The sequence below is a fragment of the Cyclopterus lumpus genome, chromosome 9 (genome assembly GCF_009769545.1).
Source record: "Cyclopterus lumpus isolate fCycLum1 chromosome 9, fCycLum1.pri, whole genome shotgun sequence".
In the NCBI taxonomy this organism is placed as follows: Eukaryota; Metazoa; Chordata; class Actinopteri; order Perciformes; family Cyclopteridae; genus Cyclopterus; species Cyclopterus lumpus.
Window position 1 is genome coordinate 15,143,325 of NC_046974.1, and position 15,444 is coordinate 15,158,768.

The following is a 15,444-nucleotide window of genomic DNA, read 5'->3' on the forward strand; positions in this document are numbered from 1 at the left end:
AAGGAAAGGAACATCTCTCTCTGAAGCAACGTTTTCCTGCCCTCAAAGGAATTGCTCAGGGTGTGCAGTAGTCTTTGTGAGCTGAAATTATTTTATATTTGGTGAAAAGCACCATTTGAACATTAAATATAACCCGAAAGAACATCTGATGTATGTTTTAAAAAAGGTAACCTCGTAGTCATAAATCATCATACATTATTGACTGCACAGAGATCACACAAATTGACAAACAGAAGAAGCATGTTCAATGGTGAAGTAAGAATAGGATTTTATTTTCATGTATAATTCTAAAACAATCCATCTCATGAATAACAAAATATGGACAGACTTGGAAAAATAGACTCAGCAATCATATTACATATAAAATAAATGTTTTCTCAGTTTGCACAAAATACAGACTGATATTACATAGCAGGGCAGCTTTTTGGGACACACTGTAATCAAAACATACATCATCTTGCTTTCCAACTGTAAGACTTGATGTTTGCTTTCAGGAACCAGGAGAAAGTATGCTGACACCAACGTCTTTACACTCGCTGTCTCAAAAAAAACTTCAACTACCGACAATGATCACACAGTCCCATCTTGTCCCAGGCAAACAAATCCAGTTTCTCCATTTCCCAGAACTGATTTCTGGAGATGTGCTCCATAAAGATGAAATGCGTCTGATATAGAAAAGCACAGCGAGTTTGTCTGAGACGTGTGTATAAAGAGTGAGGGAATGTCTCCCTCACTCTTTTTATTGTTCCACAGTTTCTTGTCCGCTCTCTCACTCGTGTTTTCATGCACACACATATGCAAACCTACAAATGTGCACACACACACATGCACGCACGCGCATACACACACACTATTACTCTACTACCTTGAGAGTCGCAAGTGAGTATTACAAGAAAACATTTACAACATGATAAACATTCCAACTGCGTGGACTGTTATTGGGCAGCTGTTTTATCAGACTGTTGAGTTTCCCCCTGGGTCTGCTCTGCCAGTGTCTCATCAGCTTTGGGAGGGTCCTGTGATTCCCGGCTGCAGCAGCAAACTAAATAAGCTTTCTGAAGTTCCTCGACCACACACTTCTCAGCATCTTCCAGCTCCGCATCCTCCTGCATCTCCCACCTGGAAAGCACAGTGAGACAGAACGTAAGCGTTTTTTAATACCCAGAAGCATTTGTTAAATGTGTCCTCTACAAGTTGTGTTGGTGTATGAAGATTGTGCGCCTGGATCTCCCCTCCATTTGTGTGTCACACAGTAAAAAGAAAGAATCCACATGCTGACCCATTCTCCAAAATAAATTCTCTAACACACCGTAGACTGAAACTCTCTGAGGCTTGAATAGCCACGCTTTAACTCTTTAACTTCTCACACCTCCGCTTTCTTCTTTCATACTGCGTGGCTCAGTTTCACAGCAGTCGATGCTGATGTGATACACTATCAAACTTACAGTTTTGCAGTCATGCAAACACACATTTACAATCTCAAGGGATGTTTTAGAACATAAAAAGTGAAAGAAGTATGTATGTGTTTTCACCTGTCTCTTAATCCCCTGCTTACTGTGGCTGTCATGCCATAACAACTGTTGAACCAACCCAGTCCAGGTGACTTATTATTTATCATGGAGGAAATCCTCCTCATATCTTGTTACTTCCCTGTCTTGTTTCACTGCATAAACAGTATGTATTTCCATCACATTTTTGAATTCTTCAAGCTCAAACGTGAATGGAGGGCTTCAATATGAAGACATCAAGGGTAGTCACATTGTAATTCACTCTGAGTATTTCAATGGAATCTCTTTACGAGTGACTGTGGTCAATCAAATCCATATGGAGAGCTGGCTCAAGGCTGTCTTTGAGCTGCCGCATTACACTCCCTCCAGGAGAATTATATCTGACTGTCCGACTGCAAATGATTGCATTTTCATTGCAATCTTGGCGTCTCCTTTTATCCCACCCTCCCTCCCCTCCGATTTCTCACTGTATCTTCAAACATGAACCATAAAGCTCTGGGTGTGTGTGTGTCCGTGTGTCTGTGTGTGTGTGTGTGTGTGTGTGTGCGTGTGGGTGTGTGTGGGTGGGTGGGTGGGTGTGCGAGGCGTAAGTATAAGGAGGAAGAGAAGAGGGGGTAAAACGCCAAGTATATCACGCATGTGTTTCATGCATACTAAGAAGCGGGCCTCTCAATGCAGAGCACTTTGATGAAGTTTCAGCCTCTGTCACAGTGTGTATCTGGACAAATCAGACATCCTCTTTCTCTGCCTCCCAACCACTGTCAGTGGAGTAATTACTGTCTGTAAGGGGAGGATCTGTTTATGTAAATATGCAGATATAAATATGCAGATTTGCAGATTTGACAAAAAGGTTTTCTCCCTTTGCATACAACTTTGGTCACTAGTTTCTCCGTAGTTCTGGGTAATTTTTGCATCAGTCTGGATCTCTTTCTTAACATCCTTCACAGAGTGAGTGGTCTGTCTCAAAAAAGACAGTACAAAGGAGAAGTAGTTAAGTCTGCTTTTGATGACTGCTGATGACGACTAGGGGCAGACAAATTGCCCCTATATTATTTTTTCAGTGACATAAAATTAAAATCAGTTCTACTAAATAACCATTATTGGATACACAAGCAAAAACAATACAAATGTCACACAGTGTGCAAAACAAGAGCAGGAAGGGAGTGAGGGAGAGCAGACAGCTTTAGGAACGGCGGCCAATAAAGGAGGGAGCGAGAGAGGAAGGAAGACAGGAAGGTACGCTAAAGGTTTTTCAATGTTTAATTTTCAAATAGGATTAAGCAGAATGACATTTAGCTGAAGGTTACAGGCTCAGCATTGTCTTAGCTGATATTGATATGCAGGAGGCGCCCTGCTTGTCACCGGGACAAACACCGCTGATGAATGAGAAGCCTTTCCCCAGGAAGGTGTTAAGTGCAAATTTGAAATGAGAAAGAGGTAGAGGGAGAAAAAGAAGAAGGAGCAGACACAGACAGAGATTGAATTACCACGATAGTTGCCATGTATACTGTCACTGGATAATGTTGCCAAAAGTGTAAATTGTTCCGTAAAGTATAGGTTACATATTCTTTGAGATTGGTTGATCTCGTGCTGAAAATGAGCAGAAAAATATGGAGGGTGCTTTGCTGTGTGTGTCTAATTTCAACAACTTTACCACAACAACAATGAAAATTAGAAATGCATAAGTAGGCTAAAGTTGACAATAACTTCACTGTATCCTCATTTTGGCAAGTTTTCCCCCTGAATTTACATCTTAATAAGAGGAGTCTTACCCTTTAATTCTTATGGGCTCTGCTCATTTCTCATGCATTAATACTGGAGCTGCTGACTTGGCTCTTCCTCTGAATACAGAATAGGACACACATATTAAGACTCGTATATTTACAGGATTGATGCCACAGGAGATTGTCTCAGAGTGAGATGAAAAGGCTGGCTCAGATGTATTTCAACGTGAACATCAATGTAAGCTGTGCTAATCATGGGACAATGCAGGCACAAGACAGAGAGCATCTCTCCTGATTTTCAGATAATAATGAGAATTGATGTTTGACAAATTAAGAGCATAAGCCCTGCTCAGAGATCATCCGGCAATCAACTTACTTACTAAATCTTACTCAAAACGCACCACAGATGAAACTTTGATGTTTGACTTTAGCAGCTCCCAGAGACCGAACATAACAAAGAGGAGATTTACGCTCTGATGATGAACATATTGACATGGAATGGAACAAAGGAAAGAGGACAGAATAAAACAGGCAGAAGTAGAAGTATAGACTATGTGAAAGAAAGTGAGTGAGCAGAAAGACAAAGTGTCTGAGAGATCATGAGAGACAGTGGCCAGTGGTTTCCTCTGCAGCTGTCAGTGGGCTGAGTGGTTTCTCTCAGCGCTTTGGGTGTTTGTGCTGCGCTGGGTGCCCTGCCTGCTCTGCCACTGGGACCGCTGTTTGTTTAAAAGGCTCGCCTGTCAAACAGAGAGCGCCACCGGCAGCCAGACACTCGGCTAAATGACTCTGACAGCAGCCCTAATCAGAGGCTTCGCACATTGCCGCAGGGCCTGGAGGATCCATCATAACCCAAGCCTAAATATTTAAAGTGCTAAACTTTCCAAAGGTCAGGCCTTTCCATGCATGCCAGGGCGACATGTGTCACAGTAACAGGAAGAGAGGGACTGAACAAGAGAGTGAGAGAGAGAGAGACTATGGTTAAATGTCCTCTATAATTTTCACCCATGTGAGAACCACTTTCAGCTTTAGACCTTTGGAGTCAGGGTCATTTTAGTTAACGGACATCATTTTGATTGGTTGTCTTGTCGCCAACCATCTCATTTGGGGTTAGAACCTGGGATTATAGAGAACGATGAATTAGACAAGATTCTTTGTTAAAAATAAATCATTCTCAGCAATTCACAAAACAGGTTTGCAACTGACAAGGGAGTCCCACTGGCTGAAACACTCACATTGGCCCTTATGTCTCTGGCTAAAAAAAAAGGTTGAGCTTTTATGTATCGAAACTTCCAGACAGCAGTAAGTGAGCAGTCCTTGAACGCTGGCGTAGGAAGAACCTTTTAAACTTGATCAGAAGTTTTAAAAGTTTAAGCAGCTGCTTGTGGCTGATGTCAGAGTTTGAGGTTAGGTGTTTTAAGGTGATGATTAAAGGTGAGGTCAGTGGATGACCTTGAGTCGCCATGCCAAGTCCATGCCAAGTCCATACTATCTCATTTCATGTAGAGTGCATTGAAATAAATCATTACTGGAGAGAGCACAGAGCCCTTCTAAGGTGACATAAAGCATTTTGGAGTTTAAGATAAGATAAGATAAGATAAGATAAGATAATCCTTTATTAGTCCCTCAGTGGGGAAATTACAGGATTACAGCAGCATTAGCATTAGTTGTCCCAGGTCTCAATGTAGGATACCAATCATCACCAATCATAGTGAGTAGAGGAGGCCAGATAGCAGTTATATGACTAATTAAAAGAAAAATGAGAAGCCACGTAGGTAAATAAAAAAAAAAGGAATTACATAGATTAGCTGTTTGTTGGAAGTGGATGTTATACATTAGAATCTAGTTCAGTCGAGGTAACTGACAAGTTCACAATACAGGGCAAGGGGGTCATCTCTTACTCAATTTCCATTGAGAAGCAAACATCCAATTCAATTTAGATATGTGCCTGCACTAGGCCGTGAGCCAGAGGGAGATTGTAACTGACAGCCATTGGACAGCCGGCTGGATTTGAATATTGACGAGACAGAGACTTGACAGGGGGGATTATGCTCTACCTTCTGACTTCCTAGCCGCTACACTGATCCATTCTATTGTCAGATCAATTCAGTGTCAGGTCTACAGTATGGCCGTGCAGTGATGCCACTCAGTATTAGACCTTACCTGAGATCCATTTAAATCCAAACTGATGTCCGCTCAAAAGCAACAAGAGACACACACTAAATCAGTGGACAAAAACAAGAAATATCAAAGTAAATCTATTTCAAAGTAAACATGAACCAGTAGCTTTGCTGCTGTGGTCAATATAGACATACACAAATGCACACACACAATGTTGTATTACAATACTTGAGAGGATGACAAAATTAACTTCAAAATTAAAAATGAAAAATCTTTCTTACTCGAAACCAGCTCTTTACAGATATTGATTATTTTAAGTACTAATCTTGTGATGACATTTTTAATTGATACATCCAAAAATAACAGTAACACACACATGCACAAACACCTGCATTGTCCGATGAGACAGAGTCTTATTGCAACACATTTGAATGAAACTCCACTACTTCAGCAACGTATGTGTGTTCATGCTTATACTTTTGTGCGGCCATGTGACTGTGTGAGTCAAATCCACAGTCTCATCCATGTCCAACCAGCCTCGTCTCCCACCCAGCACGCACCCAGCACGCACCCTCCCTTCTTGAGGGCCGGCGAGAGCAGGCGAGTCATAGAACGCCTGATCAAAGGGCCGCGGACAGATCTGTGAAGGCCCTTTGAAAAGACATCCACAGTTACACAAGTTGACACGTTTGTACGTGCTTTGGCACAGACACAAACACACCCGGGATCAGTCATGCACAAACACCCAAGTGCATGCACAGAGGGACACACAAACACACAACTTCAAACACACTGCGATTTTAAACTCCAAATCCAAGCAATGATAAGTCCAGCATATTAGACGACACAAAGGCCACACACACACACACACACACACACACACGCTGAGGGAGAGTGAAAAGACTGTAGATACTGTATAATGCTATACATCTCAAGTTAAAGGTTACACTGTAAGAAGTAGTTCTTTCTTGAATGATATGAGTTTACTTTACTAATATTTCAGTATCCTGTAGATTTGACTAATATCATTTGACTGCACTCATTGTTCAGCGTGCTAAACACTTGTGGGGTTTTCTGAATCTCTTGATGTAAGTTATTTAAATTGAATATATTTAATTTGTCAGCTGTATTTTGGCATCTGCAGGTTACACCCATTGTGGTCTAATGCTAGCGTTAGCTGATATTAGCGAACGGTAGAATAGCTGAGGTGGCCAAGTCAAATATCTATGGCCATGCAATTATGTACATATAAAAGTGAATACAATGAAAGTTGTGCCTTCAAATCCCTCTGCATGACGGTTTTATAGCTCCTCGCTATTCTTTCCAGTGATCCAGGGGGAAAGTTTGTGTAAATTTGCAGTGGCTTAATTATTGAATAATTTAGACCATGCTCCAAATTAATGTAGGCATTTCCATATTAATGTGTTTGCCCACCGATTCCACATTTATTTGCACTGCGGACAGGAGGGTAGCAATTATCACAGCATATCATAGCAGTTGTGTCGGTATTTCAGACATCATTTGGCTGCTTGTCCACTGCAGTGTGACTGTGAGTACGAGTCTATTTGACACAGTTTGGTACATTCCTCAAATAGGCTCGCTGGGCTTCTGTGAGTAAGATCTATCAAATATTGCTCCGGGGAGAAACAGGTGAGGGGCCTTGTTTGTGTTTGACAAGGTGAGATCCAATTTAGAATTCTTGCTGTTTGTGAATGTATTATTACATGCAGACAACAGCAAATAACCAAACACCTGCCAACTCGACACAGCCAACGTCTGCTGGTCAGTGCAGTGCAGTAGCGGACTGCTCCACAGACACTGGGTTGTGCACATGTCCCAGGAGGTTGACAGCTCTCTGCTCCTCTTACCTCCCCTCTCAACCCCCTTTCCTCCATCTCACCTCACCTTTATTTTCTTTCTCTCCAGTCTCCTGACTGTTTGGCTCTTGTTAGGAGCTTGGCTGAGCAGGCTGGCACCTTTCACTGAAACAGCACCCGGGAGGGGGTGGTGACTCAGAGAAATGCGTGAGTGTGTGTGTGTGTGTGTGTGTGTGTGTGACGTCTCTCACTTGAGCTACTGTAAATCATTACAGCAAGGCCCTTCGTTAAGGAAGCCAACCACCGTGGCACCTTTCAGCTGTGTTCTGTGGATACCTGACACCGCCTCTCAAACTCCCCACACGTGCGGGGCACACAACAATTGTTTCCAAAAAGGAACCCAAAAGCAGCTAAAAATAAATCAAAAGCTTTTTTAGCCCATCTGATCACCATCTATGTGTTTACATATTGCATTTCTGATGTGACGCGACTAAAATGATATAATTGAAAACAGATCCATATGTATCAAAGCATAACAGCCTATTCGATCCACCTCATATACCTCATGGCCAACTCCCTCTTGTATGTTACTGCAGTACCAAGTGCAGGCTAAGTTAGTTGGACAGTCAGTAAGTCAGTCATTCAGCCTAGCAGGCAGGTAGGCAGGTACCTGTTAACGGTACCATTGTGGTTGCAGGTCTCTGGGATCAAAAATCTCAGCAGAGGCAATCTATCTTCCCCCATGAGTCAAAGAGAAAGAAGGCTAGTAGGACAGAGAAATAAATAAGTAGCGGGCAGACGATAGAAAGAAAAACAAGTAGAAGTAAGGAAGAGCTCTTACTTTGGACAGATAAATACACACACACACACACACACACACACAAATGAATGTGCATATACTTAATGTTACTAAAAACAATGTGTTGAGGCTTTGTGTATTTCATACAGAATGTACCAAATATCATGGGCTGTTTTCTGCACAACATGCCAGCTCCAGAATATTTATGGGTTTCCTTAATCACTGCAGTTTCCCTGATTACTCCTCAGCTCCTTATAATGATTCAAGTCTATTTAAGGCTCATCAGTTCATCAAGTTCCCCATGATAATTTGACCGTGATTTGCTTCTGAATAATCTAAGAGTTTTGTTTTGACCTGGAAGCGTTATCCAGCCTAGGTCGACCGGTTAACCACAAAGAACCATCCTCTCTTCCACCTTCTGCCTTCCTCTCACAACAACTGTTTCCTGCAGCCGAAGATTACTTGTTGCTTTCAGCAGCCGTTCTCTGCACCAGTCCGACCTCCTCTGCCACCAGATGATCTGCAGGCCCCCCCAACTTCTCACTTTAGAGAATAATCATGAAAGCCTCCCATAATATACCATTTATTTCGGTGTCTTGTGTCTGCATTTGGGTCTACTCCTTTAAACTTTGTCACCAAATGCATAAAACATCATCCATGAATTAATGAACAAAGCCGACGCAGATAAACAGTCAGTAGCTTTAGATTTTGCCCTCCTCACACACACATGCACAAACACTGAGAACAAGCATTCACTCATGAAATCTCCCCACTGAACAGGGGAAAAAAAGATGTTCATTGTGATTTCACCTCAATGTGCTACCAGGAAATAGCCTATTACTTATTCAGTACTTTTTCTTTGTCATTTGTGCATAATATAAACTGTGAAATCTACTAAGGAGCGCTGAGGGTTGAGAAACTGCGACGTGCTCTCAGACAAAGGCCTCGCTCTCAGACATTGATCTGGCAAAACTTCTATTCAAACCTGCTATACATCATTTCCATAGACACTATGAATAAATGTCATATTTCGTCATTTTCAACTTTTGTATGGATTATGTAGTGGCTTAGTTGGGTAAGTTGCTAGTACAGTTGATTTCATGGTTAGGAATAATATGGAATTTATGTTGGACTAAAAGGGAAGTTACTTGAACCCTGTCACAAAATCTGACAAAATGTCACAGCTGTGACACAACATTCAACAACTGATGTGCTTTTACACATAATGTTTCATAAGGTTAATGATATTGAGGTTTAAATAGTACACTACATCAGACAAGAGCAAGCATGGTGGCGTGGAATCATCTTTGCAGTTAAAACAAGTTATTAAAAACATCTCCATGAGGGACTGAGGTAGTGGGCACCCACACATCACATCAAGATAACTGCCATAGATTGTTGGACTTTCTCTTCCACTGACACCAGTTGGTGTGGAAACCTGAGGGCCATACTGTAAATACAGCAGTGTTCAGGCTCCATTCATTAGGACATTAATAGCTATGGGCTCATGTGGTTTTGCTGGGCCTGCAATGAACTGATTAGTCCATGCAGACATTGATCTCACCTTTCTGTGTGTGTGTGTGTGTGTGTGTGTGTGTGTGCGTGTGTGTGTGTGTGTGTGTGCGTGTGTGTGCGTGTGTGTGTGTCTATGTCAGCTTTCGTTTGTGGGTGCTCTGTTGTTGTGTATCAAATCAAGGCCTTGTTCTTCTACAAGTTCAAACAGTTCATTTCTACCATGCTAATGGACGTTTTAGGGGGTTAAGGAGATAAATAAATCCTTGCTGTCACCTCATTTAAAATCAAATGGCACTTAATTATAGCTGTATGTGTTTTCAAACACTTTGCATAATTTATTGTTCTGCACCATCCTAATCTCCAGATTCTTATCGATTGTGCTCTATTTTACCCCCTCTGTCCTTATAATAAAATTATAATGCTCCCTCTTATAGTTTTTTTTTCTTTTTCTTGCTGCCAACAGCAGTGTGAAAGAGATAAGGCAGGCGATGAAAAGACGTTTTTAAGTTGTGCCTCACCTTGTAGGGATTTGATGCTGTAAAGGTCTATTGTCAACTCAGGAGAGCATACATGCACACACTCACACACATACACACAGCCCTCTGGCAGTGTTGCATTTCTTACAGACAAAATACAAACAAATTCTATGAAAATGGCGAGGCAACACCATCATTTATGGTTTGGTTGCAGGCACACATATCACAAAAAAAGCTAATGCAAACATAACATGTAAAGTAGATATTTTACCCGTTATCCATGTGATGTCAAGTTTACCCTGCTTTGCATTCATGCTGTACATACGCACAATTTCAGTTTGTTGAAGCACTAATATGCCAGAAACAACCAGGCACATTAATGTACTGGTGCAGTGTAGCTCATAAAGGGAGGTGAGGGGCACTAATATGCTGAGGCTGCCATCATCAACACTGAATACCAGATTAAATCAGTCTTTTTTTCTCTTTTGAGAGAAAATGGTTAACAAGTTGGCATTCTGTTCCCGGTCACCTTGCCAACAACCCAATGAGAATTTGCAGTTGAGACGGTCCGACAAAGGCAGAACCTTCATTAACATCCATGCAAAATAACATAACACTGACATGTGTGGATTAAGTTTTGAAAATAAATAAGATGCATGCTATTCACCAAATAGATTAAATGTAGAGGACGCCATCAATTAACTGACTACAAGTGTAGTGACAATGCATGGCACATGCTATATATAGTGAGTCACAGAGCAGTATACAGCTCACTTTACATTCATGGGATGTACTTTATATAGTATTGTGTCTTTTTTTAAGATTGCTGGACCTCACAGATGTTTTTTATATTATTTTATGTTATTATGTTGATTGCTTGGAGTATGTAACACAATAAAAATGTTAGAGTGAACAGTTTTATCTTATGTTATCATACATTCATCATCCTTATCACTTTGCATTCAGGGGGCACTGTGTACTGTATAGCTGCAGCTGCTGAAATGGGTGGTACAGTAATTGTTTGGCTGTGCGCTGACAGAAGACAGATTTAATACCTATAATCAGTGTTTTTTGATTCACGAGTGTTTATATTGTTCAACTAAATATAACATGAAAAAAGTTAGTTTAAGCGACCAAAACATCTGAAACAGCATCCTTTAACAAACCACTGATTATGAAAGTAACTCCAACTGCTTTATAATAGCAAAAAGGCCTAATTCATTGCTTTAGTCACCTTGGGAAAACAAATGCCCTTCATATAAGTTGGTGAAAAGTCCTTTGCTGATGGATCTACGCACACACACACACACACACACAGACACACAATCTTTAACGCCTTCATTAATGAGCGTGAATTGGGAGCAGATTGTGTGTGCATACCCAGCAAGGTGTGTATGTGGCTTTCTGTTCAACAGACTTTGAAGCAGAAGCTGTTGCAGCTTTACCATAACTAGGTAATGGATGGAAGCAGCATGCAGTTGTGCATCCTCTCTATGGGCCTTCCATCCTGGGCCAGTCGATGGAGCAGACAGGCTGGGCTTAGTATATCACATAGATCCTATGGCTGGACAGCACAGCAGACAGGTACAAGTCAATAGGATGCTGCTGCTTTTGAATATTCACCCTAGTGTTTTGGTGGTAGGCTGCATAATAATTGGCCACAAAAATGATGAGAAAGGACGGAAGATGCAGTGTGTGTCTGTGTGTGTGTGTGTGGTAGTGGAGGTTTTGGATGTGGCGATAGTTGAGGTTGTATTCTCTTGATTGAGTGACTGAGTGACTCACTTTAACAAACACACTCAATGTCAATCAAGTCAATCTAGGCTCGCAACACAAAATGTATCGCAAATAAACTAATATTGTACAGTATAAACTTCAGATGGACACTAACCTATATAATTACAATAAACTAGATTGTTTAGCCTCAGAAAACCATCAATCATATACAGCACAGTCATTCCAAACATATTCCCTATAGAGAAGCATAAAGATATTGCTATCGAGCTTTCAAAATGTCAAGGCAGGGAAACCCAGGCATGGCACAATTACATAATGATTATTGCAAAAAAGTTTCTCCCCCTCACTCAGTGTGGCTGTAATATGCAGTGGATGGCCATGGGGGTTCATTAGTGAGAACAGGCTGTTGTTGAAAAGCTCCAGTTTCACCTCTGATCCCGGTAATGTGATTTGGACCTGAGATTGGTAGTGGAGAGATTAGATGCTAGCTCACCTCAGGGTGGGAACCAGAGAAGAAGACATACATCAATGTTGTTTGCTTTCGAACTCAAACGTCTTCTCACCTCTAATTTGCTTTCAAGCATCTGCAACAAAAAGTGTAGAGAAAGTATTTGTAGTCTAATTTATTTTCCAGCGACGGAGAATTGGTGGGGCTGAGCGGGTGCTCTCTAATCCACTCTGTTACATTCTGGAGTGCATGATTTGGGCTTTCATAACAAATCAATTGGTTTGTTGTGAGTAGGACTGGAGAACCGAGCGTCAGCTATGGATGACAACTGTGTTAGCATTCTCCTCTCATTACCTCATGGCTTACCCCGTGGCACGCACTGCCAGTTGCAATGTCTGGCTACTCCTTCTTTCATTTCCTTTTCATTAAGCCTCCGCTCTCTCTGTCACTTCTTAGCCTCAGTGCCTACACCCCCTCCACCTCTGCCCATACACTCCTTGTGCTCCGTACACCTAGTCCATTATGTCTCTACCTCTTTCCTTTCCCTCATTCCTCTCTCCCCCTCTCATTAGGTCATAGTTGTGGGGATTTGTCAGAGTGGCTGTGTTGATTAATAGGCAGACGGAGCCCCTATATTTGGGGGCTGTCAGCCGGGCTCCAGAGTGCCAGGGCCGCCCTGCTGAGCTCCCTCACCACCCAGGTGGCCCCATTTGGGCTAAATGAGCTGTGAAGGGTCCCGGCTATGCCCGCCTGCCCCGCACTAAGACGTTACGCTCAAACACACACACACACACACACACACACACACTCACACACAGACACAAAAAGGCACAAACACATGCAGGCATATATACACAGACGCACATACATCTAAGATGCAAGCATACACGCAGGCACGCTCACGTACACCCTGGCTCTCACTGCCATGCACCCCTGCGTTCCCACATGATTTGTCACACTCCATCAATACACAATACGTTACTGCCACTCTGGCCTGTCAATGGGCCCTGACTTCAGCAGACCCCTCCATGGTGTCTCCTGGGGGAGGGTTGGGTGAGGAAGAGTGGAACAGAGGGAAAGTGGTGAGAGTGTAGTAGTTAGGTATAAGGAAGAAGGGGAATAAAAAGAGAGTGAAAAGCAATGAGGGAAAGAAAGAGAGAGAGAGGATGCTGGAGATGTTAAACAAATGGCTTCGCTATGCACCCCGCATCCCAGTGGAGGGCTTACAGAGCTTGTCCTGATGCACAGGCAAGTAGCCAGGTTCAAGGAAACGGGAGTCTGAGCCTGTGTGTGCCTGTGTGTGTGTGTGTGTGTGTGTGTGTGTGTGTTTCTGTGTGTAGCGTAACGTGGTTCAGCTGCTCCAAGCCAATTGCCTGGCCTTGGAGACAGAGGCGGGTTGTGTGCATGAATGCACGTGAGCGTCCCTCTTTGCAAGATTATTTTTGTTACCCCCAAACTCGGAGGGGGAGACCTTGGAGAATGAGATCATCCTGGCACATTTGCACGCACACACACACTCCCGCAAACGCAAAAGTACAAGCACACCCGCCTCCTCAATGATTCAATCCGATGATGGGTATTGGAGGGGAAACTGTAATCTGTGAAGGTCAGAAAAGTCTGAACAGCAACATCCACCACTGCAGGCTACTACCGCTTTCTCTACTTCTACACTGTCATTACTGCTGGCCGGCTAGCTCTCATTATCAACTTACTTCATCAAATACACTTCATTATCAGCTTGTCCTTAACAGACAGATGGGATGGACCCTCCAGCAAATGACAGAGTAACTGGTATAAAGTGGTTCCTTTTAAAGTCTATTCAATGAACGGGTCATAACACATATAGTCCTCTTAGTTTATCAGTGATTTACACTTGATTGGACATCTGGAGGAAGAAAAAAAAGTGGTATGTTTCTTCAGAAAATACAGTTTAATTGTACCAATGGCTATGCATTATAATTACATCAGAGGTGATTATAGTCATTATGAAGTCGTTATTTCTGAGACTGTTGAACATATGAAAGGCAAATGGATACACTGGCTGAATAGACAGCTGTTACTGAAGATGTAAGTAACAGACAGCCCTATCACGCTGGCAATATGGACGACCATGAAATTAAGACTCAACGTATAGTAATTATAATGACAATGAGCTTTGTTCGACGTGTCAAGTATCAATCTAACACTTGCCAGGCAGCTTTCATATCATAGCTAATAGGCAGTTGGCGGGCCAGGCCGTTGCCAACCACTGAACCAAACTATTCATAAACCGGCCCTTGTCATTGTGCTTAGCAGTTGACGTAACAGTAATACACACATCAGATACATGTACCCTCATGCAAATGAGTGCATTAGAGCAGACCTCAGAGAGCGGAGCGTGGCCAATAAATCCAGCCGGGGTGAGAAATGTAGCCTTTACCATGCGTGTCCAACCCCATCTATTTAACCTAATTACGCACACTATATCAGGTAATAAAAGTCTGCATGCCATCAATTCTGACATCTCATCCACGGCTCTGCAGGGAATGTCTATTAGGATCTATAAATCCTCAGGATAGTGATCTTCTCTAGATGTAAAGTGTGTGAAAAGGTGTCTGTCTTTCCTCTCGGAGAGAAAGAGGTAAGTCAGTTCGACTCCCACACACATATGACATGTGTGTATGTATGTGCATGCTTCTGTGTGTCTTTTTGACAATATCTGCTGAAGCATTCAATATCATTGGAGCACAAAGGGGAGTGAACATGTGAAGTCAGCTTCAGGATGCAGGAGAGGTGCCACACAGAAAGATGAACCCACAGGAGTTCAACCATCCCTATTTTCATTATTGGCCCTAATCCAAAGTGAGAAGACAAAACAACTAATAGCTGACTCAGACAGTGAAACATGTGAGCACTCCTGGTTTTGGCTAGCTGTGTTCCCTACCCAGGTGTTTCATGTTGCTTGCTGACAGGCCTGTTTGTCATGGCGGAGGCTGAGCGGAACATGGCTGCAGGTAGTTTCACTTTCCAAAGTCACGCCTTGCAATTGGTAAAGAAAACAGTGCAGAGTCTCTGAATGGCCAGTCAGTGTTTAGCCATAGGCAGTTGGAGATAAATAGATGTGGTCACAGTAACTTCACTCGCACTCTCTTTGCCTTTGTCTACAGTGCACCTGAGCTACACCTGATCCCCACTCCCCCCGCGGATGTGGATCCATAAAAGAGAGGATGAAGTGATGAGGTGAAGTAGGGCAGAAAGGGAAGGATGAAAGACAAATCGCTGAGAGGTGATGGATCCCATTGTTGGATGATGTTTCTGTGACC

At 42.5% G+C, this 15,444-nt stretch overlaps 1 protein-coding gene across 4 annotated transcripts in view; it reads right to left on the reverse strand.

Annotated features, from left to right (window-relative positions):
• Nucleotides 1–329: 329 nt before the first annotated feature.
• The window catches only part of kiaa0825 (KIAA0825 ortholog), a 105,394-nt gene continuing 90,279 nt past the window's right edge, over nt 330–15,444 (reverse strand). For all 4 annotated transcript variants that reach the window (XM_034540695.1, XM_034540694.1, XM_034540696.1 and 1 more), the window contains exon 23: nt 330–1,119. In XM_034540695.1, coding sequence (XP_034396586.1) covers nt 936–1,119 — 184 coding nt within the window. In that variant the 3' untranslated portion in view covers nt 330–935. The remainder of the gene's footprint in view (nt 1,120–15,444) is intronic.